Consider the following 24,607-nt stretch of genomic DNA (forward strand, 5'->3'; position numbering starts at 1 on the left):
TAAGGAGTATTACCAGCATCCCTATTTAGAAGTGGGCGTCCTCCTCCATGAAGCGGTTGCCACTGTGCCCTCCACAGTGAGGGTGCATGAGGACTACTAATTTCATCAAGGATCCACAGGAGGCCACACAGATTTAAAAACCTGTATAGAGGCTCAGAATAACAAAGAACCAACCATGAGGCCTATGTATTCCAAGTTTTTTAGGGCTTTCACAAATCAATCCCTTTTAAGACTTGGTTGATTCTACACCTGCCTCAGGTTAAACCTAAATTCTGAGAGTAGTGTCATAGCTTTCTAGCTTAGGGGCACCCTCTGTCACTCTCAAGGTGAAGGGCAAATCCACACTTCTAGGGCTGTTGACCTACATTTTTTAATCTGAACCAGAATGGACCAATTTCCAGAGGGAAATTCTAGGCAATACATTTAGGCACATTTCTTCCATATCGTTTAGTCCTAAATTTGGTACTAGATTAGCCACAGCTTCTGTAAGATGTCACACACACACACACACACACACAACTTTCCAAGCCCCACAGGATCAACTTTAACATCCAATTCAACTTACCAAACATATTTTGTGTTCTCATCATATCCAAAGCTCTGGTGTTGGACTCAAGTCTGGCTGCATATTAACAATCATCTCGTTTTCGTGAGTCTCTAAAGGGTTGCGTATGCCCGGGCATCTCCCCAAACCAATTAGATCAAAGTCTCTGGGTGAGGCTAAGTGTCACGTGATTTGAATGTACAGCCAGGATTGAAAAACACCTGGTGAGTGGCTATGCAAAGATATAGGGAGACACTGTATTCTAGAGGTGCTTACAGTCGAAGAAGAGACAGAGACATGCCTGAGCAAATGAACTACTGTTGGGATTAGAAATTTGGTTGGAGGAGGTACCCGTGTACATTTCCTGTGAGCACTTCCAGTCTGGCTTGCAAAGGAAACAGAGCTTCCTGTCTCTCTAAATTGATAACATCCTAGGATGGCAGGAGCTACAGTGATCACTTGTGTGTGTCCTCTGGTTAATCCTATAATCCTGTGACCTTGTGATTTGGGGGTCAGAATGCCCTCATGACTTGTTTGCTGACCATGCACTGTCCCAGTGAGTCATGAGACTTTCTGTGCCTGTTTATTTTCTTAAAATGGATATAATCAAACCCATCTCTACCAGTTTTAACAGAATATCTTAAAAGTTCCAATTAAATGATGTGGAAGAATTTTGAGTTCATAAAGAAAAAGACAGAAACCCAAGTTCTGAAGTGCTGTTCTAATTCCCCCTGTTCTGTAGGGGGCTCTCTGGGATCATAAATGGCCGGGCAATTGCTCAGTTTTTCTTCCCTGGCCTTGGTTAGAGCACCTGTGCAGGGCCCCAGGTGTGCAGTCTTAAAAGCGATTGTTGGCAGAAGTTATCTCAGAGGAAAAATTAAGATGAGCTCTGAGACAGCGAGTGGGTTCTCTGGGTAACTTGTATGATTATTTTGGATTGAAAGTTAAGTGTTGGGAATACTGAAATACCTTGCAACAGAGATGAGAGTTTCATCTCCTATATTCAGGTTAGTCTGGTCGTAGCCAGGAACAGCTGCTACCTCCTCTCAGGTCTCTAACCCTTCTCCCCTTGTTCCTGGAATGAGATCCCACCTGACGTAGGCTGGTGGTAACTCCATTATGCTTCCTAAGGATCGGGACCAAGGTCCTGTAATGTGACAGGAAGGATTTCCCTGCTGAGCACACAGGGAGCCCAAAACAGAAACATCGCAGTGGGGTTTGTTTGCATGTTGAAGTAGAAGAAAGCAAGCTGTAGAGATACAATACACTAATGTATTTTTTTCCCTCATCTAGGATACTCAACATCTTACCCACCCTCAACTTGAAAATGACTTATACACTAAGGAAAAACCCTTCAAATCCACTCTAGAATTTCCTGCCAACTCTCCAAATTCAAGTAAGAATTATTACATTTGTTAAAAAAATTTTTTTGGTTCAATTAGTGTGTTTCCTGTTTTCCTATGTCATTTGCTTAATATCTATAAAATACAAAAACAATAATGCAGTGCTTTAAAACTTTTGGGTAAAAAATTAAAGCATACAGATATGGTTGTATGATACATAAGCTTAGATTTTTTTTTTTTTTTTTTTTTACTTGAGGCCATGAGAAATTAAAGAGATGTATCTAAACTCGGGTAGTTTCACTTTTGGGAAACGCTCAATTTTTTTTTTTTTTAAAGATTTCATTTATTTATTTGAGATAGAGATAGAGAGCACACACAAGCATGGGGGGGGTGGCAGAGAGAGAGGGAGAAGCAGGCTCCCCCTGATCAAGGAGGCTCATCTGGAGTTCGATCCCAGGACCCTGAGATCATGACCTGAGCTGAAGGCAGATGTTCAACAGACTAAGTCACCCAGGCGCCCTGGGAAACACTCATTGTTATAAAAAGCTAAGGGGACATGTATATTCATGGGGACAATGAAGAGCTTGTACAGTAGAGAAAATGAGGTCTTTTATGTGTCTTTTCTCCCTCTTTTTTTCTTAGGCACAGACTCTGTTAAAAATATATCCTTAATTGAATCAGCTGCTGCTTTCTCTTCTACACCATCTCCCAAATGCTTGCTAGAGAAAATTGATGTTGTAACAGGGGAAGAAGCAGAGCATAATGTATTAAAGGTCTGTATATCACCCGGTGCTCTTTCTGCCAGCACGTATGTACATGAAGCCAATTTCTATACGCAGGAACACCTTTACAAATAAAGGCAGAAGTATCATTTTCCTGAAGACAAAGCTGCTTCAATAAAAACGTGAGAGGCTTCCAAAGACGAAGCCAACATTTTGTTGTATTCATACGTTAGTATATGTAATTTTCAGAAATTTGGATGGTTGGGTTTAAAAGCGTTCACGTTCGTCTGTTAGAAGACAGCCAGGCACCCTGTCTTAAAACAACTTCAGACCCATGTTTTACACTTCTCATGCCTACTTTTATAATCAGTGCTATCATCCTATGATTTAAAAGTTCTACTTACCCTGGACATTTTTAAATGATAAGATGAATAAATTTCAGTTCAAGATAATTAAAAAAATTCTGCTCGTCCTTGAAAAGTTCTTCTATATAAGTTTTGGACTTCATATAAAGCAAGACTTTCATAGTGGTATCCAGTATTATATACATAGGATTTGAATGTTAATTGCCCTAGGGATCAGCCAAGGCAGAGGAAATGTAATTACTGTGACATAATCGTTTTTCAACAAGGTGCAGGTTTCCCTTTCTCTTTCTCCATCTGCATTTACCCCCCAAATCTTTCCATTTCTCTCCTCCAATGATTTACTGATACATTTGACGGTACAAGTGTGCTTCCAAGCCTAACTCTCAGATCAGATTAAACTGAGATTAAGTGAAGTAATTGCTAGCTGTTGAGGCCCTGGCAGGCTGTATTTTTAACAAGTCATCTCGGTGATTCTTATACACTGTAATACTTAATTTTGGTAAGCATTAAATTATAGTATGGTACTCTGGGGTACCACATCTAGTTTTGATGCTGTGTTCCTCAAAAATTTTTAAACATGCAAATAGTTTCACTAATCCTTTACTTTCACGTAAGTTACATAGCTCAAATAACATTAATTTCATTTAAAAGTTGGTACACATAAATATATTGTTAAGTGATGCAGAAAATAGGTATGGTATTCTGCCATTTACAGAAAAATTAAGGGACATACGTATTGGCATGTATGTACATGCAAATATCTCTAGAAAGAGAAACAAAATACCAGCAACAGCGATCACCTGTTGCAGGGGGTGGAAACTGACAGATGGAGAAGTAGGGCTGGGAAGGACTTTCCACTTTGTACATCTTTTTGCTTTTTGATGTTTGAACTATTCAAAAATTGCATGTTTTAAAAGTTAAATAAATTTTTAAAGCTGGTTTACAAGTCATTAACAGAGGTTATTCTGGTAAAATCAGACAAGAAAAAGTGTTACAGCATAGGAAAGAAATCACTTTGAAAAAAATTTTTTTTTATATATTTGACATTTTAAAAAATTGTCCTTTAGATCAACTGCAAGCTTTTTATATTCAACAAAACAACACAGTCCTGGACTGAAAGGGGCAGAGGAACTTTGAGGCTGAATGACACAGCAAGCAGTGACTGTGGAACATTCCAGTCAAGACTAAGTAAGGAATTGTTTTGTACAGCCACCCACTCTTTCTCAGAGTAAAACTGCCAATAGATACACATCATCTTCTGGAGATGTGTTATCAGAGTCAACAAATCAGACTGTTGAAAGCAATGTTGTTTCTAATGTGCTATAGCAGCTTCGTGTTTGGAGCAGGCTCTGGTTCTGCCTCTATCACTGACTAACTAGTGACCTTGGATGAGGTACTTAATCTCTCCCGCCCTAGTTACTTCAGTTTCCAATGGGGAGACTAGTACTCCGTGACTAATTGATCAACTGGGAGAATTCCGTGAGATAATGCACTTCAGCAGCTCTGAGCAAGCCCAGCACACACCTCAACTGTAATCTCCGTGTGACTTAAAGGTGTGTGATGACATTAGTTTTGAAGGAAAAATAGTTTTTCAAAAGAGAGTATTTGCCCTGGCATTTCTTCTTGGCATTCTACATAGGCCGTGTAGCTTGAGATGAAGGGCCAGTTTCCCAGGAAATAAAAGTGTGTGGTTACTGATATCCAGAGCGATGGTGAGAATCTGGAGTCGGTCAAACTGAAACACTCAGAAAGTTTTTGGCATCTGAAAAGACACACTGGGCTTTGTTCAGAGGCCCAAACTGAAAGTGGGCACCCTGGGCAGGGTGGGTAGGTTTCCTGGTCAACACTGGGAAGTCAAAGCTGTGGAGGGGACCCTTGGTAGAAGTTGGATTCACATATATGGATGTTTACTGAGCTTCAGATATCGAGCTCGAGAACCCAGTAAGGAACAGAATTCAGACTAAAAGAATAGGAACTGGGTCTTCAGTTCTGTAACTGGCAAATAGGTTTCCAAATAACCCAACCAAGCATTATTCCCAAGGCAGGATGCTAGTTGTTTTCTACTCTTGTTCCACGCCACTCTTTCTACTGCCTGCCAAAATTTGTGATGCATGGTGTTTACATTGCTGGGTACCTTGATTTTACCTTTTATATGGTATATCATGATCACCTTTCCACATCAGTAATTCTCTTTCTTCCCAATTCTTAATGGGTCCATAATATTATCTTGAATAGCCATGTCATCATTTATTTCGCTACTTCCATTTTTTGAATGTCTAAAGCCCAGTTTCACCACTGTAAGCAATTCTTGGATAAATATTCTTCAGACCACTAGGTCCTCAAAGGAGTTCTAAAATTTTCATCATTTTTTAACACTATAGTAAAAAAATAAATTCCAGCTTTTAAGCTAAAAATAGTCCTCCAACATAATACAGCTCGGTTGGAAAACTAACTTATAATCAAGCCAAATTACAACTTCATAGTGAAAACAGAGTCTGAAAAACAACTGTAATGATTGACTTTGCTTTCAAAAATAGCACATTCCCCAGGAAGGTCAAGGAATACACTGTTCTGTAGTCTTATATATTTACCTTCCCATTTTAGTTATGCGCAATCAAGGCAGCCTGAGGCTGATTCTCAATAGCAAACTCTGGGCTCAAATGGAGATCCAAAGAGCGAACCACAAAAATTTGCGAATAACAGCTACTGATTTAGAAGACTATAGCATCAAAGTGTTTTTAATTCAGGTAAGTAACAAAGTTCAGTGATAGAGAATTACTCTACTACATTTCTAGGTCTCTGCAATTGCTAATTTGTTTAATTTCATTGTAACCTGTACCACTAGCAAAAAACAAACAAACGTCATCCATTGATTTTGGTTGTTTACAGTTTAATATAAGTTTTAAATTTTATATGAAATTTATAGCTTGACACCAAAATCTACGATAATCAGTTGGTATATGTCCTGAGACACTGGTATTGATATATGCTTCAAACTGTCACATTTTTCTTTACCATTGAAATTTTATCAACAATCTTACTAAGTTACCAAAGGGACTGTTGTCAAGATGGGCTCCTAGCAGTCCAGGGGAATACACAGCCCAGCGCTTATACTGAATGCTGAAACTAAGAAGGCTTTGCAATCACTAGAAAGGAACCAGTGAGAAATGGAAAAACACAGGGCTAGTAAATTAAAAAAACAAAAAACAAAACAAAACAAAAAAACCAAAAACAGTCCAAGAGCAAATTCCCATTCTGGACATGAGTCAGTCTCCAAGGTAACAGGATGGGAGCACAGCCTTCGCTTTTCCTGGCAGCAAGAATGCTTGACCTCAAATACAAGATCCAGGCACAAAAGAGAGAGAGCTGGCAGGAATCAGACCTGAAAAAAAGCTAGGTTTCATACATAGGCTGAGACCCAGAAGACTGGAGAAGACTGAGTACTCATGTGACCCAGGCAGAGGGTAAGAGTACAAGTAAATTAGCTCCCATATAGTACTGGGGGGGAAAAAAGTTGCCAAGTGCCCAATGATGAAAAACCAAAGGTTTTATTAACTCCCAGTAAGGGTACTCTTAAGTGTAAGTGATGCTGACTATTAAGATGTTAGAGTAAGAGCAAGCCCAGACGCTGTTCATCATTTAGGGAGCCAATCCCTAGTACTCTGCCCGGCTGGGTCCCCCGACTTTGAGCAAGGAAAGCAGTCTCCTTGTTGCTAATACTGCGGCCGAGACCAATAGCCAAGATGGGATTGTGCTGTTCGATATCTGGCACACGCTGACTCCGTAAATTGTAGGATACCTGCTACAGAGAAGCAAACTATATGAAAATAAAAATCACCGCAATTTCCTATCCAACGGATGGTCACTACTAACGTTTTTGTCGTATATTTTAGCATATATGTGTGTGCGTACCTATGTATGTATTGTACAAACTGTATGATCTGCAGGTAGCTCATTTAGATCTCTGAACTTGATTTTACTCATCTGCCAGATAAAGATAATAGTAATATACTTTATAAAGTGGTTGAATAGATAAGAATGCTAATATTTGATTATGAAGTACACGTATGTAACCTTTTCACTCATGAATGAAAATGAGTGTTTTCATGTCATTAAATAGTTCGGTCTTTAAGAAATCTTTTAACAGGTGAAAAGAATTCTATTATGCACCCTAATTTATTTCCACTAATTCTACTTTATTAAGTACTTAGGTAATTTACTATCTTTTGTTATTATAAATTCTGCAAGGAAGTTGTGAGGAATTCTCTGTGTACATACATGTTAATTTTCTTGGGATAAGGTTTTGACTTGTCTTGACAAATTCCTCTTCAGAAAAACTGAATCGATTTTCATTCTCACCAGCATTTTCTTATGGTACTTCTTGGGAATTATAATTCTTTTAAGCACTGAAAATTTGTTATTCAAAAAATATATCGTTGTGATTTTATTTTTAATTTCTTGTTCTGAATTTCTTGAATGGATATTTCTGAATGAATTTGGCAAAAGGCAATATGTTAACTAGTGGAAAACATATTTAAATTTTAATGTTAGAAAGTCAAAGTGACAGAGTAGTATTTATATTTCAATTGCAAATACTCTTTCAGTATTTATTAACTTACTAAGAAAAAAATTACACCTTTGCATATATTGTAAAAAACGAAATCAGTCAAGTCAATAATTATTTTCTCAACATTTACTATATAATATTTAGCACAATATGAGGAACAAAAATATTCTATTTAACTTTTAGTTATTTTCTCCCAAAGTAATTAAGGAAACTTAAGAACATTCAAATGAAAAAATATAATTTTAACCCTTCTCCCAAAAAGTTGGCATGTAGTTTGTTCAACCCTCAATTTCTTGGCTTTGAAAAGTAAGACAGCTTTCTGGAAGATTAGCAAAGAGAAAAATTTACCTAGATTCTCTTTGAAATTGTGAAAACGTTAAAAAAAAAAAAGTAAACCGCTGCCATGTCACCTAAAAAGAACATTGACTTTGATGGCAAAGATCTGGCATTCAAGCCCAGTCATTTGCGGACTAGCTATATTCACTCACACAAGTCATTGTACCTTTCTGAGCCATAATCTCCTCATCTGTAGAGGGAAGTGGGAAATGAGTATATACTGAATACTTGTGCTGGGTGCTTTTGCTAATAGAGGTGAAATAAATAATTCACTCATGGTTTTATTGTAAGGATTGGAAAAAAAAAAAGAATGGAGTAACCATAACTGTTATACCAATGTTATTGTTACCATCATTTTTTATATTAATCGCATCCATAAAAACAGCATAGAAAATACTGAGAGGAAGGACTTCTGATGTATTTCTGATACAATATTGGAAGGGTGGCTCTGTGGCCCAATGGATGGCACACTGAATTTCTGTGATGCAATATTACAGACTGCTCTAATGAGCTCTGTTTTCCCACTGAGCTGGGAGGCTTGCACAGAATGTTTAAACACAGTCATGTAAAGGAAAAGCAGTCTTTTTTCATCCACCCTACACTTTTCTACAGTGTAAAACAGTGGAGAAAGGATAGTCTTAAATTCAAATGGAAATTTTAAATCACAGGGCACCTGGGTGGCTCAGTTATTAAGTGTCTGCCTTTGGCTAGGGGCATGATCCCAGGGTTCTGGGATAGAGCCCTGCATCAGGCTCCCTGCTCAGGTGGAACCCTACTTCTCTCTCCCACTCCCCTGCTTGTGTTCCCTCTCTTGCTGTCTCTGACAAATAAATAAATAAATAAATAAATAAATAAATAAAATCTTAAAAAAAGAAATTTTAAATCATAGAATTTCATTTCTCAGTTTAAAATGCACAAATTGGGACCTGTTATAAGATTATTCACTTTCAGATTCAATTTGTTTCAAGATGAGTGGCTTTTTCCTCTTTAATTTTTAGGGTTATTTATAGTCTAGATTTATGCCATTTGATCCCTTCCTTGTTAATAGTGAAAGATTTAAAAATCTCTAAAATGTGGCTATTACTAAGTTATTTATACTCTTTTTTTTAAGATTTTTCTTTATTTATTCGACAGACAGAGATCACAAGTAGGCAGAGAGGCAGGTGGGGGGGGGTGGGGAAGCAGACTCCCCACTGTAGAGAGAGCCCAATGCGGGACTCGATCCTAGGACCCTGAGATCACGACCTGAGCCAAAGGCAGAGACTTAACCCACTGAGACACCCAGGCGCCCCAGTTATTTATACTCTTAAAATTTTAGTTTCTTTATTTGGGGGAGGCAGGAAGAGGGCAGAGGGAGAAGGGGAGAGAGACTCTCAAGCAGACTCACACTGAGTTGTGTGAAGCCTGACATGGGGCTCGATCTCGAGACCCTGAGATCATGGCCCGAGCTGAAATCAAGAATTGGCTGAACCACCCAGGTGCCCTATTTATATTCTTAACAACTTAATTTTCCTCATGCAGGCCAGCGCCAAAGACATAGGATGTCTGTACGCAGCAATACATCACCGGCTCCTTGCCCTTCGGAGCTTCAATAAACAGAAAGATGTAAATCAAGCTGAAAGCCAGTCAGAATCAATCCTGCAACAATTAAACTGCGAGAGCTGTGATGAGGATGAGGATGATTTCCTCCAAGTCACTAAAAATAGATCAGGTAAATAACTTTTCTTTTCTTAGGTCAGCAGTTTAAGAAAGAAATTTTCTGCACAATCCTAATACATGAACTAGATTTTTGTAAAGTGGAACTTATCTATTTAAAGTGGATGGGAATTAGAGTCCTAGCTCTTTGGATCAGAGGAATGGGTTTGGAAATCATTGTCTTCTGTGTATGGCCTTCATTAGGATTTTGCCAAAATTCCTCTTCACTGTGATGCCCATATGTCATTTGCACATAGATTTAATAAAAAACGCCATAAAGTCTTACACTGAAGACTTACACTGAAACTAACCCATTTATTCATATTTCTCATCACTTGTTCTCATTTTCCTATTATTGGCTATAATAGAAGAAATCATAAATACATCATAAAGGTAAAAGCACATTACGATGAAGCCCACCAGACAGATCTGACTTGAAATACTGAGACTCCTATTTGTCTCCTTTTTGGAATTTGACTGCTTTATTTTCAATGACTTTTTTTTTGCCTATGGCAAGCAGTACTATTTTTTTATTGGGTCAAGATTCATGAATTGAGCAAGGTTCAATTGGAACCAGTTGTTAGTAGATTTTTAGGTTTCAGTGCTTGTCCTGATGATAGATTTAAAACAAAAATTTATCATTATTTTTGGAGAGAAATATGGTCAAGGAAATAATAAGACCAGCTTTGCTATATAAATGGTGCCAAGTACGTTCAGTAATAGTTTCATTTAGGCCTGAATTCTGCTCTACAAAGAACTGAGTAACATCCTTACAAAGACAGTGTATTAACATTTTTCCAACCTTTAATCATTTTAAATCTTAAAGGTAACTTAATCATACATAGTTTAAGAATCTACCACAGGACATGTGCAAAACTTGATGAAATATCTTCCTTTGCCTAATCCTAAGAATGTAATCAAGAAGAAAAATGCACAGAATATGCAGCCCAGGAATATAAACTGCTTGACTAAAGTGAGCCAGACAACTAAGTGAATATGATTTTTCTTGTCACTATTAAACAAATGGTTTCTTATTCTTTAAAGTGTGTGAGATCTATATATAAAATTATCTTTTATAATGCATATATTGTCAATAAAATGGGGTCTATTGGAAAATGAATTGGTATCCATCAAAAATGTTAATTTGAAATAGGATTAAATGGCAAAATTTTCTCATCAACAAAAGTCACACTTAGGAAATCTGTATTTCATTATATTCCATTTTAGGAAAGAGGATTATTCAACTCTCTTCATACAAAATGAGAAACAATGGAAATAATGCAAAGTAAATGTCAATCATAGGAACCCATCCTTCCTCTGCCATTTTCTTTTTTCACTTGGTATTTTCTCCAGGAGGTGTTACATACAAATGCTAAACTGTTAGGAAAGCAATAAAAAGTCTATTTTTTTAAACTTTGTTGCCCATGAATTAAGGAAAGGTTTAATTATCTGAAATGTCACGTTTAAAATTAGTAACATTTCCAAATGTTACATATAAAATGTATATTCTATATATCGCATTTCCTCATAGTAAGCAGTCATGCATATTCATGTTCAGTTGTGTTCAATATTAAATGTAATCCGAATATAACATTTTATAATATTTTGAATTTATATCACAGATCCTTCTAGGTGGACTCACAGACAGTCCGTTGCCTGTTCATGAGCGCCATCTACCATAAACGTGACAACATCTACAAAAGGATTGGTCACCTTACTGAAAATACTAAGCCATCCTAACAAAATGAGAAGATCCTATTAATTCCTTGAAGAATTTTTATAGCAAAGTTCATGAAAGATAATTTGTTGCAATTAAGATTTTTCTCTTATATAGTTTAGTAATTGCAAGATTTTACATTTTTGTTTATTGTGGAGAAAATGACAGAATTGAAGAAATACACGGACTTTGGAAGTTCAAAATTTATCATTTTTGAAGAAGCTAATTTAGAATAGGATTTGATAACTAATTTGGACTATTCATCACATTGGTGGATATAATAGTTAAAATAAATTGCTGTATTTGATAAATGTTTAAGTAAAATGTTTTTCAGTCATACATTGTCTGGTCATAAAACAAATATTTTACAAGATTTCTAGTCATTTCTTCCAAAACAGTATAACTGCATACTAACATTTCATTAAGTCATGTTTCTCTTCTGGGAAATGTGTATTTTCATGTAACCTTTAGATTTACTAATATGTTAAGATTATATATTCATGGTATCAATTCCTTTAAAGATAGTATTGTTCTTGGACTTGTATCCATTGCACCTTGTATATGCTTGACAACAGTCCAGCATCCAATAGTTGTGGAAGGGATGAACAAAATATTAACTATGTAACAAAACAGTAAGTATATAAGAAGTAAACTATGTTAACTTGTTCTTTGCTTTATGTAATTAAATTGTCATTAATAGTCTAATGGGTATAGCCGTATAGAGACCTTTAAAAAAAAAAAACAAATATATTCATATATACCCAAATGAAATTTGTTCTTAAATGCTGTTACTGTGGTGGACTATAGTAACTTCAACAGTTGTGCAACAAAGTTCTGATGCTCCTCTTTTGAGATTTGTCTCAGAGACACTTTATGAGTTACACACAAAAATTAGGGCTTCTAGCCATATTTCATTTTTCAATCCAGTTTGATCACCCTATGACTTCAAAATGACTTTTGATCATGATTTCTAAATATTCCCTTATTAGAAGCATCTTAGTTTTCTCAGGGTGCCCTAACGAAATACCACACTGTGCAGCTTCAACAATATAAGTTTATTTCTCACAGTTCTAGAAGCTGAGAAGTTGAAGATGAAAGGGTTAACATAATAGGCTTATTCTGAGGCCTCGGCTCTTGGTTGTAGGCTGCTGTCATTGCCTCCAGGGCTCACAGGACCTCTTCGTGGGAGCACAGGCAGGGAGAGAGCAAGCTCCCTAATGTCTCTTCCCATAAGAGCACTAATCCCATTAGACGGGAGCCCTGCCCCCATAAATTTATCTAACCCTAATTACCCCCCAAAGCCCATCTCCAAATTCCATCATATTGGGGGTTAGGGCTTCAACATATACATTTGGGGGAGAACATAAACGTCCAGTCCGTAACTAGGGAATAGGATTTACAATTCCAAAATGATTTCTGAAAATTTTTTGAACAATGACAACATATTTGGAATAATGGGTCTATCTTCACTAAATGCTACTTTGAAGAACAATATTCATTTGGATATACACATGTGATTATGCATTTTTTTAAAGTCACATTATTTTGCTATAGTACCTCTCATAGTAATAAAAGCAATTATTTAGATATAGATAGGTAGATTCATACATACATACATACATACATACATACATACATACACATAGGTATGGTCAAATCTGAGCTAATGCCTGACAGTTTGGCATATGAAAGTTTAATTAACTCTTTTAGACTCTAATTTCATTAGTATATAAGTTGTTCAGAGTTTTGTTCTTTCCCTATAACTTAGTAAAAGTTAGCTCATTCATATGAATGAGAGAGGCTCATTCATTATAGTGACTATAGAAGAAATACAGCATCCTTCTAAAATAAGCAATGATTCAGGAAATGGAAAAGAAAAATTAATGTGAGAGAGGAATACAGAAAAGGTAGAGAGAAGGAAAAAAAAAATCAAAGAATAGCTCTAGCATAAAAGGAAGAATAAAAACAATGGGAAAGCAAAAGTTTAAAGTTGGTTGGGTTTTTTAACTCCTAAAAATGCCTCTGATGCTGAAGACATCAAAGTCAGTGGAAAATTTTCTTTAGAAGTGGAAATAAACAGGAAGACATCTGGAGAAGAAATTAATTGGTTCTCTTTTCCTATAAGATCTTAGCTGATATGGAAACATTGTCATTGCACTAAATTGTTAAAGTGAAACAGAGAACAGAGATCTTCTTTATCTTCCTGACATGTTCATTCTTGTGCTCACGTTAGGGTGGAGATAAAGCAGTATTTTCTCAATGCTTCAGATATTTTAATATCATTTGAATTTATTCTTTCTTTCTTTCATTTTCCTTGTACTTTAACTTTCCTTGTACTGCATATACCAAGCAGAAAAAAAATCAGACTACTTCAGTTACTTATTTACTCATTAATGCCAGTGCAACAGAATAAAAAATAGAGTATCAGAAAGGCAGAGAGAAAAAGTGAAAATTTCTTGATTATGACATGTTACCAACAGCAGAAACATGGTATTTAGGTTATGATTTTCAAACCATTTCTATCCACTCTACTATTCCTTCTTATAATCTTTATGCAAATATTTAGTAATATTTTAGAGGGATAATATAAGTAAAAACATCTTATTATTTCTCTTTGTCCTATATCTTCATCTAACCTTCCTCTTTTTGGCTTTTCTACATATGTTGACCTTTCTGTAAGGTGAAGAGATCATCATACATGATAATCATTTTCATAAATTATGAAATGATTTCAAAGCATACATCTTAGATTTTGATAGAAGCTTCTTTTTGTCAAAATTTACTTCAATATTTCCCAAATATACTAGTTATATATTTAATATTATATCTAATTATATATCTTAGATTCATATAACCTGACCATTCTTCTCTTTCAACAGGACTTTAGACTCTACTAAGTTATTCAGCTTAATTATGGGCCATCAAAATGTTCTCTCTTAAAATATTATTTTACATCCATTACTGTCAAAGCCAGGAATCTTTTGACCTCAACGATGAATATCCCATACAAGTCTTAGAATATGAGGATGTCATTAAAAAAAGGGGGGTATGTGTATCTTTCCTAGAGTTAGAATGTATGTGAAATGGGTTGGAAGGGTATCTCTTAACCTTTGTAAATCCTCAAATTGTGAATATCACAATGATATAATTTTCCCTGTAACATGTTGAGAAAAATAAGCTTCCTGAGATGTGGTTACCAGGTGGTTGGGTAAGCCCACTCTCTAGAAAAGTCTATCAGCTGTGCCAGAGATGGGTTTGAGTTTTTGAGACTCAGTTACATTACGGATTGTTTTAGTAGTTTGAGGGTTTTGAAACTTGTATTAAATCCACGAATGCAAGCACTTCTGTTTGTTTTGTGATGGACAATCATACCCAAAGTACTGCAGGATTCTGACATCAGACTTGCCATGGACAAACTGGAATACATGAACACATTTAAAGTTTCTGAGATGGTATTTGGAAACTGTGGCATTGGAGAAGTTACTGAAATAACTGGCAAATATGTAGCCTAATAAAGACTTGATGTAATCGTTTTCAAACAATTAGAAGTTCACCAAATCTTCCTAATTTCTGCCAAGCTAGTGGATATAAAAATCTATTTCATTGAAATTACCTTAATTTGTATTTTTCTAATTTCTACTAAGGTTGAGTATCTTTCAGGTATTTATTCTCTGCTTGTTTCTTCCAAGAAATTCCAGTCAAAGCTAAGTGTGCCTGTCAAAGCTAAGTGGCTTTGACACTCTTTTAAAAATTCTTTTATATTTAAAAGATTTATTTATTTTACAGAGATCACAAGTAGTCAGAGAGGCAGACGGGGGGGGGGGGGGGGGGGGGGGGGCGGGGGCCCCCCCGGCTCCCCGCCGAGCAGAGAGCCCGATGCGGGGCTTGATCCCAGGACCCTGAGATCATGACCTGAGCCAAAGGCAGAGGCTTAACCACTGAGCCACCCAGATGCCCCAAATTCTTTTATATTTAATTTTAACCTTAAATTTCTGTATCAGTAAGACCCAATATTTTCATGAAAGTAGGAAAATAGTATAATTCAGTATCATCTGTTTGTCTCAAATACAAGTACAGCGTATACAGGATAAAAGCCAAACTCCTAAGCATGGATTTAACACTTTCCATGACTTTCCCCTTATCTGCCTCCCTAGCCTTACTTCCCGCTGCAGCCTGCCTTCCTCTAAATTCTCTAGCAATTCAGAACTGCTATTTCTTTGCTCCATACTTTTTTTTTAAAGGTTTTATTTATTTATTTATTTGACAGAGATCACAAGTAGGCAGAGAGGCAGGCAGAGAGAGAGAGGAGGAAGCAGGCTCCCTGCTGAGCAGAGAGCCTGATGCCAGGCTCAATCCCAGGACCCTGAGATTATGACCTGAGCGGAAGGCAGAAGCTTAACCCACTGAGCCACCCAGACGCCCCTCATTGCTCCATACTCTTGCTCATGCTGTTTCTTTGTGGAAATCTTCACAATAAGAAGGTGTTGGAAGAGTGAGAAGAGAAAGGGTCTTGAGAAGGTTCAAGTTATACATGAGTAACTCACACCCCATAGAAGTTAAGAGATGGGCTTTAATTTCCACTGCAAGTCACTATTAGCACCTGCTGTGAGACAAAGTTCCAGACCAGAAGGATCAGTGACCTACTAAAAGTAGACATCAGCCTTCATTGTGTTATTTCTTATTCTAATACACTACCTGGCACACAGGAGGAACTCCATAAATATTCAATGAACCCAAGAATGAACGTTGGTGGTGGTTGCTAGCTGAAAAGGAAGAGTGCAGATTTATGATCAGTTTGGGCTTGATAGAACCTTGGAGTCACTCTAGCTCAACACCCTCCTTTTACAGATGAGGAATCTGAGGCCCAGAAAGATGAAGTGACCTGCCCGAAGTCCCCAGGCTAGTTATTGATAATGCTAGGACTATAAAAAAGCCAAGACGGGGCCCAAGCAAGTAGATGTAAGGAGCAGGAGGGATGAACGGTAGGCTGTGGACTGCCATTTGATTCTCCCCTTGCCAATGAGAGCGTTTTCTTCCACTTCGCTTCCTACTAAGTCAACCCAGGGCCATGTGTAACTATTCCTACAGGGCCAAGTCTCTTTCCTCCTCTGGCCTCCCAATCCGCTCAACAGCCCCAAGCAGTCATCACTGTTTTCAGGACTCACTTATTTCCAGTTAAGAGTCTCCAAAAAGCTAACTACTTACTGCCTATAGAAGGAAGTCCAAATTACTAACATTCTTACTTTCCTCTATTGACTCATCCCCTTTTTCCATCTTATCTCCCCATCTAGAAATGCTCCACATCGCCGGATTCCTCTACCCATCTTCCTCTAATTTCCTTAAAGACTACCTACCCGTCTTTCTCCCTCTGAGCTGACAGTTTTTTGGTTGTCCTTAGGGACTATAACTTGAGCAGTCCCACAAGGCACCACTCTTCGATGGGCCAGGCACTCGGCTCACTGCGGTCTATCTTGCAGTACTTAATAATTTCTAAGCAAGAACCTCTGCATTTTCATTTTGCACTGGGCCGCACCAATTGTGCAGATGGTCCTTGGTCAGGCTCCTTGGCCCCCAGCCCAGCGTTGGTCATATCGGCCATCCGACTAGATTTGGTTAAGCGAAGGAATAAAGAATACGGTCTTGTGCGCGATAATGAGAGGATCTAGTTTTATACGAGCCGATAAAGTGCAGTAAGGAAACCCAAGCGAGGAGGCGCCCAGGGTCGCCTCGCTCTACCGCCAGAGGCTCGAAACCCCAGACGGAGCCCCGGCGCTGCTTCAGACCGGTTCCAGCTGGATTCCTAAAGCAGCTCAATCGCCAAATAGAATTCCAGCCCTTCCTCCGGCCGCAGCCAATCCCCGCAGCTCCTCGGGCTCCGAAACCGCAGCTGGCTCTGATTGGCCCACAGAGTTCGCGGCGGTCGGGTGGGTTTGGTGCCCAACCAGGGAAGGGGGTGAAGCAGGAGGCGGGCCCCCGAGCGGCGAAGCGGCCACTGCGCAGGCGTAGATGGAAACCGATACACAAACAAACAAAACCCACAGCCCAGAGGCCTCTAGCTCTTCTCCGCCCACCTTTCCCGGGCTCCGGCGCACCCGCCTCCCCGCCGCCGGGCTTTCCCCGCCCCCGTCAACGTCTGGGCACGTCCCCTTCGCGGCGCGGGCCACGCACGGCGGTGCACTTAACCTCTCCCCTCCCGGCGCGGAGTTAGAAGTCGGGGCGGCGCGGGCGGCGCGTAGTGCTGGTGGCGGGGAGGCGAGGCGGGACCCTGGGCCTGCAGCCCCGCCGGGCGGAGGATGACTTGCTACCGAGGCTTCCTGCTGGGCAGCTGTCGGCGTGTGGCGGGCGGCCGGGCGGCGGTGCTGAGGGGGCCGGGCGCAGGAGGCCCCGCCGCGCGGCCGCGGCTCTGCGGGGAGGGCGGCGGCAGGCGGCACCTGGGGCAGGGGCAGCCGCGCGAGCTGGCGGGCTGTGGCAGCCGCCCTGACGGCGGCTTCCGCCCGTCGCGGGTGGTGGTGGTGGCCAAAACAACCCGGTACGAGTTCGAGCAGCAGCGGTACCGTTACGCGGAGCTCTCGGAGGAGGACCTGAAGCAGCTGGTGGGTCCCGGCGCCTCCCCCTCCCTGCTGTGTGCGGACTCGGCCCCAGTTCACTCCCAGGCTCGGTCGCGGCTTCGTGGTGTGGCGAGACCGCTTGGGACCACCCTTCCTCCCCAGCGCCCTAGATGCCCTGCCTTCCCGGCTAGGTGTCCTCTACTCCCTCTGGCTTCGCTCGTGGACTGCTCGCCTTCTGTGTTTGTGTGTCGAGAGAGACGGGGGAGAGAGGGACAGACGGTGGGAGAGGGTCACTGTTACCGTAGAGACCCCCAAGACGGGGGAGAAAGACTTGGAGGGGGGAACAGGAGCCCCCAGTGGGAAGGGGTTGGGAATTCATTTGTGCGCTCACCAGCCCCACCCCCTGTTTTCCCTTTCGGGAATAGCAGCAACAGCCCCGAGAAAGGTGGGCGGGTGGCTAAAGTCTGGACGCTCTGGAGACAGGTCCTCAAGCCTCCCCAAGAGAAGGGGCCCCGGGGCATGGCTGCTGGAGGTGGCAGAGAGGGCTTTGGTACCGCGGACACACCCCCTTTTACTCTGCAGGACTGCGAGGCCTGAGATACTCCGGAAAGCCGGTCTGGGTGAGCCTTTTCCGTGATGGAACGTGGTCGTCAGACAAGGTTCTAGCAGTTTGTTTGAAAAGCACACGTGTTTTGAGTTCAGGGGTTAGCAAGGGAAAAAATTTGACTTTGGATATATGCTGTTAAGTAGAAAGGGCAAGATAGAGGGCAGGTAAACTTGGTAATTATGAGATAAAAAGCCTGCGTCCATAACGTAGCAGTATCTCCACAATGGACTCTCTTTAGTAGAGATATCAATATCTTTGCAAAAGTATATAAATCCATCCAAGGGGCGGGGGAATCCCGAATATCCCTCTCATCTCTCTCCTTTTGAGATTTCTGATCCCATGCTCTCTACTCACCAACTTTAGGGAAAGGAGAGTGAAGATGCTACCATGAACAGTATGGGAATCTCTAATTGTTGATACTGTGCACCAAAAAGCTTTGGAATTACATGCCTGTAACCAAATCTTGTAGACTTCTGTACAGGAGTGGGCAGCCTGTTTTAAACTCCTGGTATGGTTTGTAATCTTCAGATTTGTTTGTAATGTTTTGTACAGGTATCAAAATGAGGTTGTAAATCATGTCTGCTTCGGTACTGAATCTATTTTCAGCATTCTTGATTCTTTAATGAGTTAATTGAGGAGGGCTCCTGCTTTCATTAGATGGAAGTGCTAGGTGCAGGTTTGTTTTCTCTCCTTTAGTGTTTGAAGATATAGCAATATATAGAAAACAGTTGTGTCATTTAACAAGAGGAAATCAATCACTTTGAGTAGGAAGTTGGAGTAGTTTTGTCAGGGAGTGAAGTTGGGGATGAGGCAGGGAAGAATGATGTCAGAAGCAAGCGCATTGTTTATGTGTTGGGAAAGGTGTGTTCCTTGGATTGTACTCAGTTTTGCAAGATTTTTAGGTTAAAAATTTTAGGTTAGGTTAAAATATATATATAAATGTGTTCTTTATACAATTTTACGAAAACCTCTCACAACAGTTTAAATTAGTACACTCCGTTGGTCTGTTTGAAGTGTGGGGTTGGGGGTAGGATCTTGGGGTTCTAGGCCCAGTTCTGTATGGTTAACTTCCTAGCGGTCTTTTTAACTTCTCTGGGCCTAATGTGTGACAATGATACCTTTTTGTAGTACGGTCAGGTTTTCAAAGTGCTTTCCCTAGGTCATTGTGTGATAGTAGGATTGGACTAGATAATCTCCAAGGCTTTTTTTAGTTCTGGTGTTTTGAAACTGTGGGTAAGTTTTCAAGGCCTCAAGAAAATGCATGCCCTCTGAATTCGATTAATTCTGGGACTTTTGAACTAGATAGCCACTAATCAAAACTTTTAAAATGTGGGCAAATCAATATGTCTTTAAAAATTGAACTACCTGGTGTACCCACTCTGAGTATCTAAAGAGAAATCTCTAAGGTAAATATTTGTCTTTGGCTAGGCAATGCTGTTTCGGATAAGAAGACTTTGAGTTAAAATTTTTGTGCTATAGAACACATGGTTTTGTAATTGCAAGGCACATTTCAATTATGTTTTATTGGATTAGCTCCTTACTGATTTGAGTTTGTTTTACCATTTATATTAAAGGCACCGTTCAGAATGGAATAGCATTAGGTTGAGTGCAAGCCAAAGAATACTGAGCTGTGTAAAAGATATTAAGATATACGCATCACCTGAATTGGGTATGAAAGAAAGTGTCCATGTGCTTACTTTAGTCTCTGGCGTCATACCTCTTAATGTCTGTAGCGTCATGGTAACCTGAAGTTTTAGATCAGAGGGTTCTCTTTTGTTGTTGAGGTGGTGGTTTTGTTGCAGAATAGGTCTGTGTTAGGTTATTTGTTAAAATGCCAATAAAAGATGAAGGATGGAGTGTCAGTGTAATTTTATACCCTCAACCCTCATAGTTTTCTCACTTTGTAGAAACTTAAATAGAGGAAATACTTAGTTGTTAAAGCCCGTACAGAGTAGGTTTCTATCTTTCAAAGTTGGTCAAAGTCTGACTTCCAGTTACTCGTTCACATTGGTTGCGCTACTTTATTTTTAAATCTTGCGATGTTTCCTGTGAATTTCTAGGAAGGTGCCTTTGAAGGTACGTTACCTCTACTGGCTCATTACCTTGCAAGGGCTAATTAAGCTATTACTATGAATTACTTACATCGTAAGAGATGCAGCTGTTCGGAGATGTGGAATTTTTATTAATAGGGTCCATGGCACTCAACAAATTAGATCTTTAAGTGAATCAAAGCTGATTGGAAAGGGTTTTGACATTGTAAACATGGCTTATTGGCCAGAGTTATGTTTTATTTAAACATAGTATATACCAAATAAAATATGAACTGTTTCTATTCTTCTCTCCCTCTATCCCAACCCAGAAGCAACCTTCTTTAATGGTTGCCATTTTTAGTTTTTTTTTAATTTAATTATCTTTATAATGGGATAGAATAATTTCATTTGGCAGTCCCTCTATTACTGGATTAAATTATTCCTAGTTATTGCTTTCTTAGCATACTTAGGAGATGCAGCACCTTGGATTTTATTTCCCTTACCATGTATTCTGAAAATGATGGTGTAGCTTAGGTTATAATTCTTGGGCAGATACTTTTGCCACATGGTGTGCATTGGGTGTAGTGTATGGGAGTATTTAGCAATTAAAGAATAAGATCTGGAGTACTTCCAGGGCTTTCTAACAGAATCTCACTCCTTCAAATCTTTCAGATACAGGCACCAGAGTCCTCTGTCTAAAGTGAACGTCTGGCCGCTTTATTCCTCTGCTTAGAACTTCTCAAAAGCTCCCTCCCCTTAACCAGTAGAATCAGCTAGGAAATTTGTTAAAATGAGGATGCCTGAACCTCAGCACCCCAAGATTCTGATTCAGTTCCTGGAAACTCCAGACTCTGCCGTCCTGAACCACACCCTTAAGTTTGCTAGCTCTGTTCAGGGATCTGCATTTTTAACAAGCTCTCCAGGTTTGCAAGTGGTCCCCAGATGACACTTTGAGAAACACTGCTGTATGGGAACCTTTATGATCCTTACTTAGTACGCCAAATAAGGCCCTTCGTGAACTGGCTCCTGTCTACCTCTTGAGCTTCATTTCTGATCAATTTTTGTCCTGAGCTTCATTTTCCATTAATTTCAAACTACTTTTATTTTCATTACTGACCAGTAGTGCATTAAAATGGTTCAGTATGTAAAAGATACAGAAGGGTGTGCATTAAAAAGCCTTTCTCTTATTCTTGTCACTGGGCACACAGTTTTTGTCCCTGGAAGTAGCCAGTGTTAGCAGTTTCTTGTTTTTCCTTCCAGAGATAAACTATACATACAAATCAGCACAGTGAAATATTTTTCTTTGTCTCCTCCTTTTTACTTAGTGATTATATACTCTTTAAGCTATTCTGCACCTTGTTCTTTCTTTAAAATAGTATGTATAGTATTCCGTTGTGTGCATGTCTTAATTTATTATAATACATTCTATAATGAATAACATTTGTGTTAATTTATTTGTATGTGAATCAAGCTTGAAAATAAATATCTAAAGGTAGACTTGTTGGGTCAAAAGGCATGTGCATTTGAATTTTTAATAGGTATTACCAAATTGCTTTCCTTGGAAGCTGTACCAATGTATACCTTCACCAGGAATGGGTGAAAGGTGCTTTCCCCCTTCCATAAGCCATTTATCACATTCTGGGTGTCTTACCACGCTGGTCTGTGAAAAAATGGTATTTCAGGACGGTTTGATTTGCATCTGTTAATGTCTTTACTTTTGCAGCCTCTTTTGCTTTGAAGGTTCTTCCTTCCTCTAGCCAATTCCTACCCTTCCTTTGAGGTCAAGCTCCAGACATTACTTCCACAGGAAGCCTTCCTTGGGAACCTTGCTGTGCTCCTTTCTGCTACCAAGGTTGTGTTAGATGTTCTTTACTGTATCTTCCTAATACTTACATATTTGAGCTTTCCACCTTTGAGTATAATCTGATTATTTTCTTCTCTAGACTTGAGGGCAATGACCTTATCTTATTCATCATCCTCTCTATCTTTCCATCCCCACCAAAAAGGGTTCTGACTTTTTAAAAATGAGTTTTGGTTCTTTTCTCCTGGAGGCTCCAGATCCTTATTTCCAGCTATCATTCTTCCAGAAGATTTTAGCTGCTGAATGCTTAAGGTTGAGGTTACCAACATGAGTTGGTACATGAACAAGAGTTTCATGGTTAAGTACGTTTGAGAAACATAAACCTAAACAAGACAATTTTTATTTGACCATAGGATTTGGTGGGGGTGGGTGCAGATTAGAAAAACATGTCGAATTTTGTGGAATACAGCTTGGAAAATAGAGGCTTATGATATACTCCCTTCCATAAATATTTGCAGCTAAATAGGAGACTCCTGAAGATGTAAAAGGATTGAATATTACAGTAGCTGAAATTCTGCCATTAATGTAATCATTGACCAATGTGCTTTAGAGCCCTGATTTTCCCCCTTCACTGTATCAGGATTACCAGGGGGAGATTTTAGAAACAAGGTATATGTGGCCAGCCATGAGCTTGTAAATAACATACTTTCTTACTATGATCCCTTTTCCTATATTTTCAGTTATATGAATTACATTTTGAGTAAAGTATCGATGCACATTAATATCTTCTCAGCTAGTAAGGTATAAGTTAACTTTTTCACTATCTATAATCTTTGTTAATATGTAACAGAAATGTGTATTTCAGAATATCAGCAAGTGTGTTTGTGGGTTATTTCTTGCCTTGGCAAAGTTCATTCTATATGATGTGGATTGTGCAGGAAATTCGACCAACCTCTGTAAGACCTTTTCATTCAAGGAGAGGTTAGCTGATTGGTTCTCTTCTTCCGAACTGAAGGTTGGTAGAATTGGGACTTGGGAACAGAATAGTTCTTGATTGGCCTATATAACTTAATCATTAAATTGAGCTTAGGGCGCTAATGAGTATTTTCAAGCAGAAGTGAAATGTATAGCTAACATAGGAATGTTAGGAGTCTGTAGTGGGCAAGTCCTGGATTAAGAGCAGGAGATAAGAGTTTTGATCCTGGTAACAGTTTATTAGCTTTATAAACTTGAGCAAGTAACCTAACCTCTCTCTATTTATCAGGCTCTTTGACTTTGAAATAGGTATAATAATGTCTGCTTTTCCTTGCTTATATAATTTTTAGGAAGATCAAGTTAACCTATAATTTACATAATTTAGAGCAGCACAATTCTAATTTTTCAGGCACAGTAATGATCATTATGTAAATGCCGCTATTATTTACTGAATTATGTACTTAAAATGGTTCTGCTTTGGTCACTTCAAAAGTGTTTCCTTTATAAAATAGACCACTAAAAAGGTATGAAGATTTGTTGAATTTAACCCCTGCTTATGTGGTTTTTGTTGTTGTTTTTAAGCCAATTTCTTGGAGGAAGTGACAGTCTTGATTTTTTTTTACTTTCTTTTAAAGTTAATTCACTTTAAGTGCTGTCTAGTATTACATTGTTTGGATAATTAGGTTGTTTCCTTTTTTTTTTAATTAGAAAATGCAATTAGAAGTACAAATATGTCCATAAGCATTGAACAGCTCCATGATTCCCCATGTTCTCAGTGGCACTTGGTAGACTTTTACATTTTTGCCAATGTGATAAATGTGAAATGATATCTTTTAAGTTCAGGATATCTTAATTAAATATTAAAGAATAAGGAAGAATTTATATGTGAATGGGAGAGAATAGTACTAGCAAGACAGGGGGAAGTTAATCTTTTTGCCAACAAAAAGAACTTAAATGTTTTTGACTCTAATCCACAGTCAGAAAAATTTTACATCATGACTAAGTGCATATACTCATTTGAAATAAAAGATAACATGAAACAGTTGAACCAGTTAACATGTAGTAGAGTTTATTTTTTTCTTAGTAATGTGGGTTGTCATCAATAAATTGATGTGACAACCATTTTAAGGGCAGTTTGGAAATCTTTGTTCATGAATAAGTTTATAGAAACTAAATAGGTAAGCTGGACCTTATAAGTATTAAATGTCATGTGCAGGAGTTGGCTTTATGTCCTAGTAATTTTCGGTCTATTTTAGCAGGAGAATACAACTATCACTCCTACTCTCTTTCCCCATAAGAGTGGAGTGGAGGGTCAATTTTTCTGAGACTTTAGCATTCTGGGACTAGTATGAAAGCA

General features: G+C 38.9%; 2 protein-coding genes across 8 annotated transcripts in view; both read left to right on the top strand.

The window, feature by feature from the left end:
* LOC111140997 (RAN binding protein 3 like) overlaps positions 1-12,633 on the top strand; it is a 52,485-nt gene extending 39,852 nt beyond the window's left edge. For 4 of the 6 annotated variants that reach the window (XM_022493298.1, XM_022493300.1, XM_022493301.1 and 1 more), the window contains 6 exons: positions 1,838-1,940; positions 2,530-2,660; positions 4,042-4,162; positions 5,579-5,721; positions 9,399-9,588; positions 11,195-12,633. In XM_022493298.1, the coding sequence (XP_022349006.1) occupies positions 1,838-1,940; positions 2,530-2,660; positions 4,042-4,162; positions 5,579-5,721; positions 9,399-9,588; positions 11,195-11,238 (732 nt within the window). In that variant the 3' untranslated portion in view covers positions 11,239-12,633. The remainder of the gene's footprint in view (positions 1-1,837; positions 1,941-2,529; positions 2,661-4,041; positions 4,163-5,578; positions 5,722-9,398; positions 9,589-11,194) is intronic. The other 2 variants (XM_022493299.1, XM_022493304.1) reach the window with 2 other exon arrangements.
* Positions 12,634-17,582: 4,949 nt separating this feature from the next.
* The window catches only part of LOC111140960 (NAD kinase 2, mitochondrial), a 44,182-nt gene continuing 37,157 nt past the window's right edge, over positions 17,583-24,607 (top strand). For both annotated transcript variants that reach the window (XM_022493235.1, XM_022493236.1), the window contains exon 1: positions 17,583-17,882. In XM_022493235.1, coding sequence (XP_022348943.1) covers positions 17,583-17,882 — 300 coding nt within the window. The remainder of the gene's footprint in view (positions 17,883-24,607) is intronic.

The sequence above is a fragment of the Enhydra lutris genome, unplaced genomic scaffold (genome assembly GCF_002288905.1).
Source record: "Enhydra lutris kenyoni isolate GAN:26980312 unplaced genomic scaffold, ASM228890v2 scaffoldscaffold5, whole genome shotgun sequence".
In the NCBI taxonomy this organism is placed as follows: domain Eukaryota; kingdom Metazoa; phylum Chordata; class Mammalia; order Carnivora; family Mustelidae; genus Enhydra; species Enhydra lutris.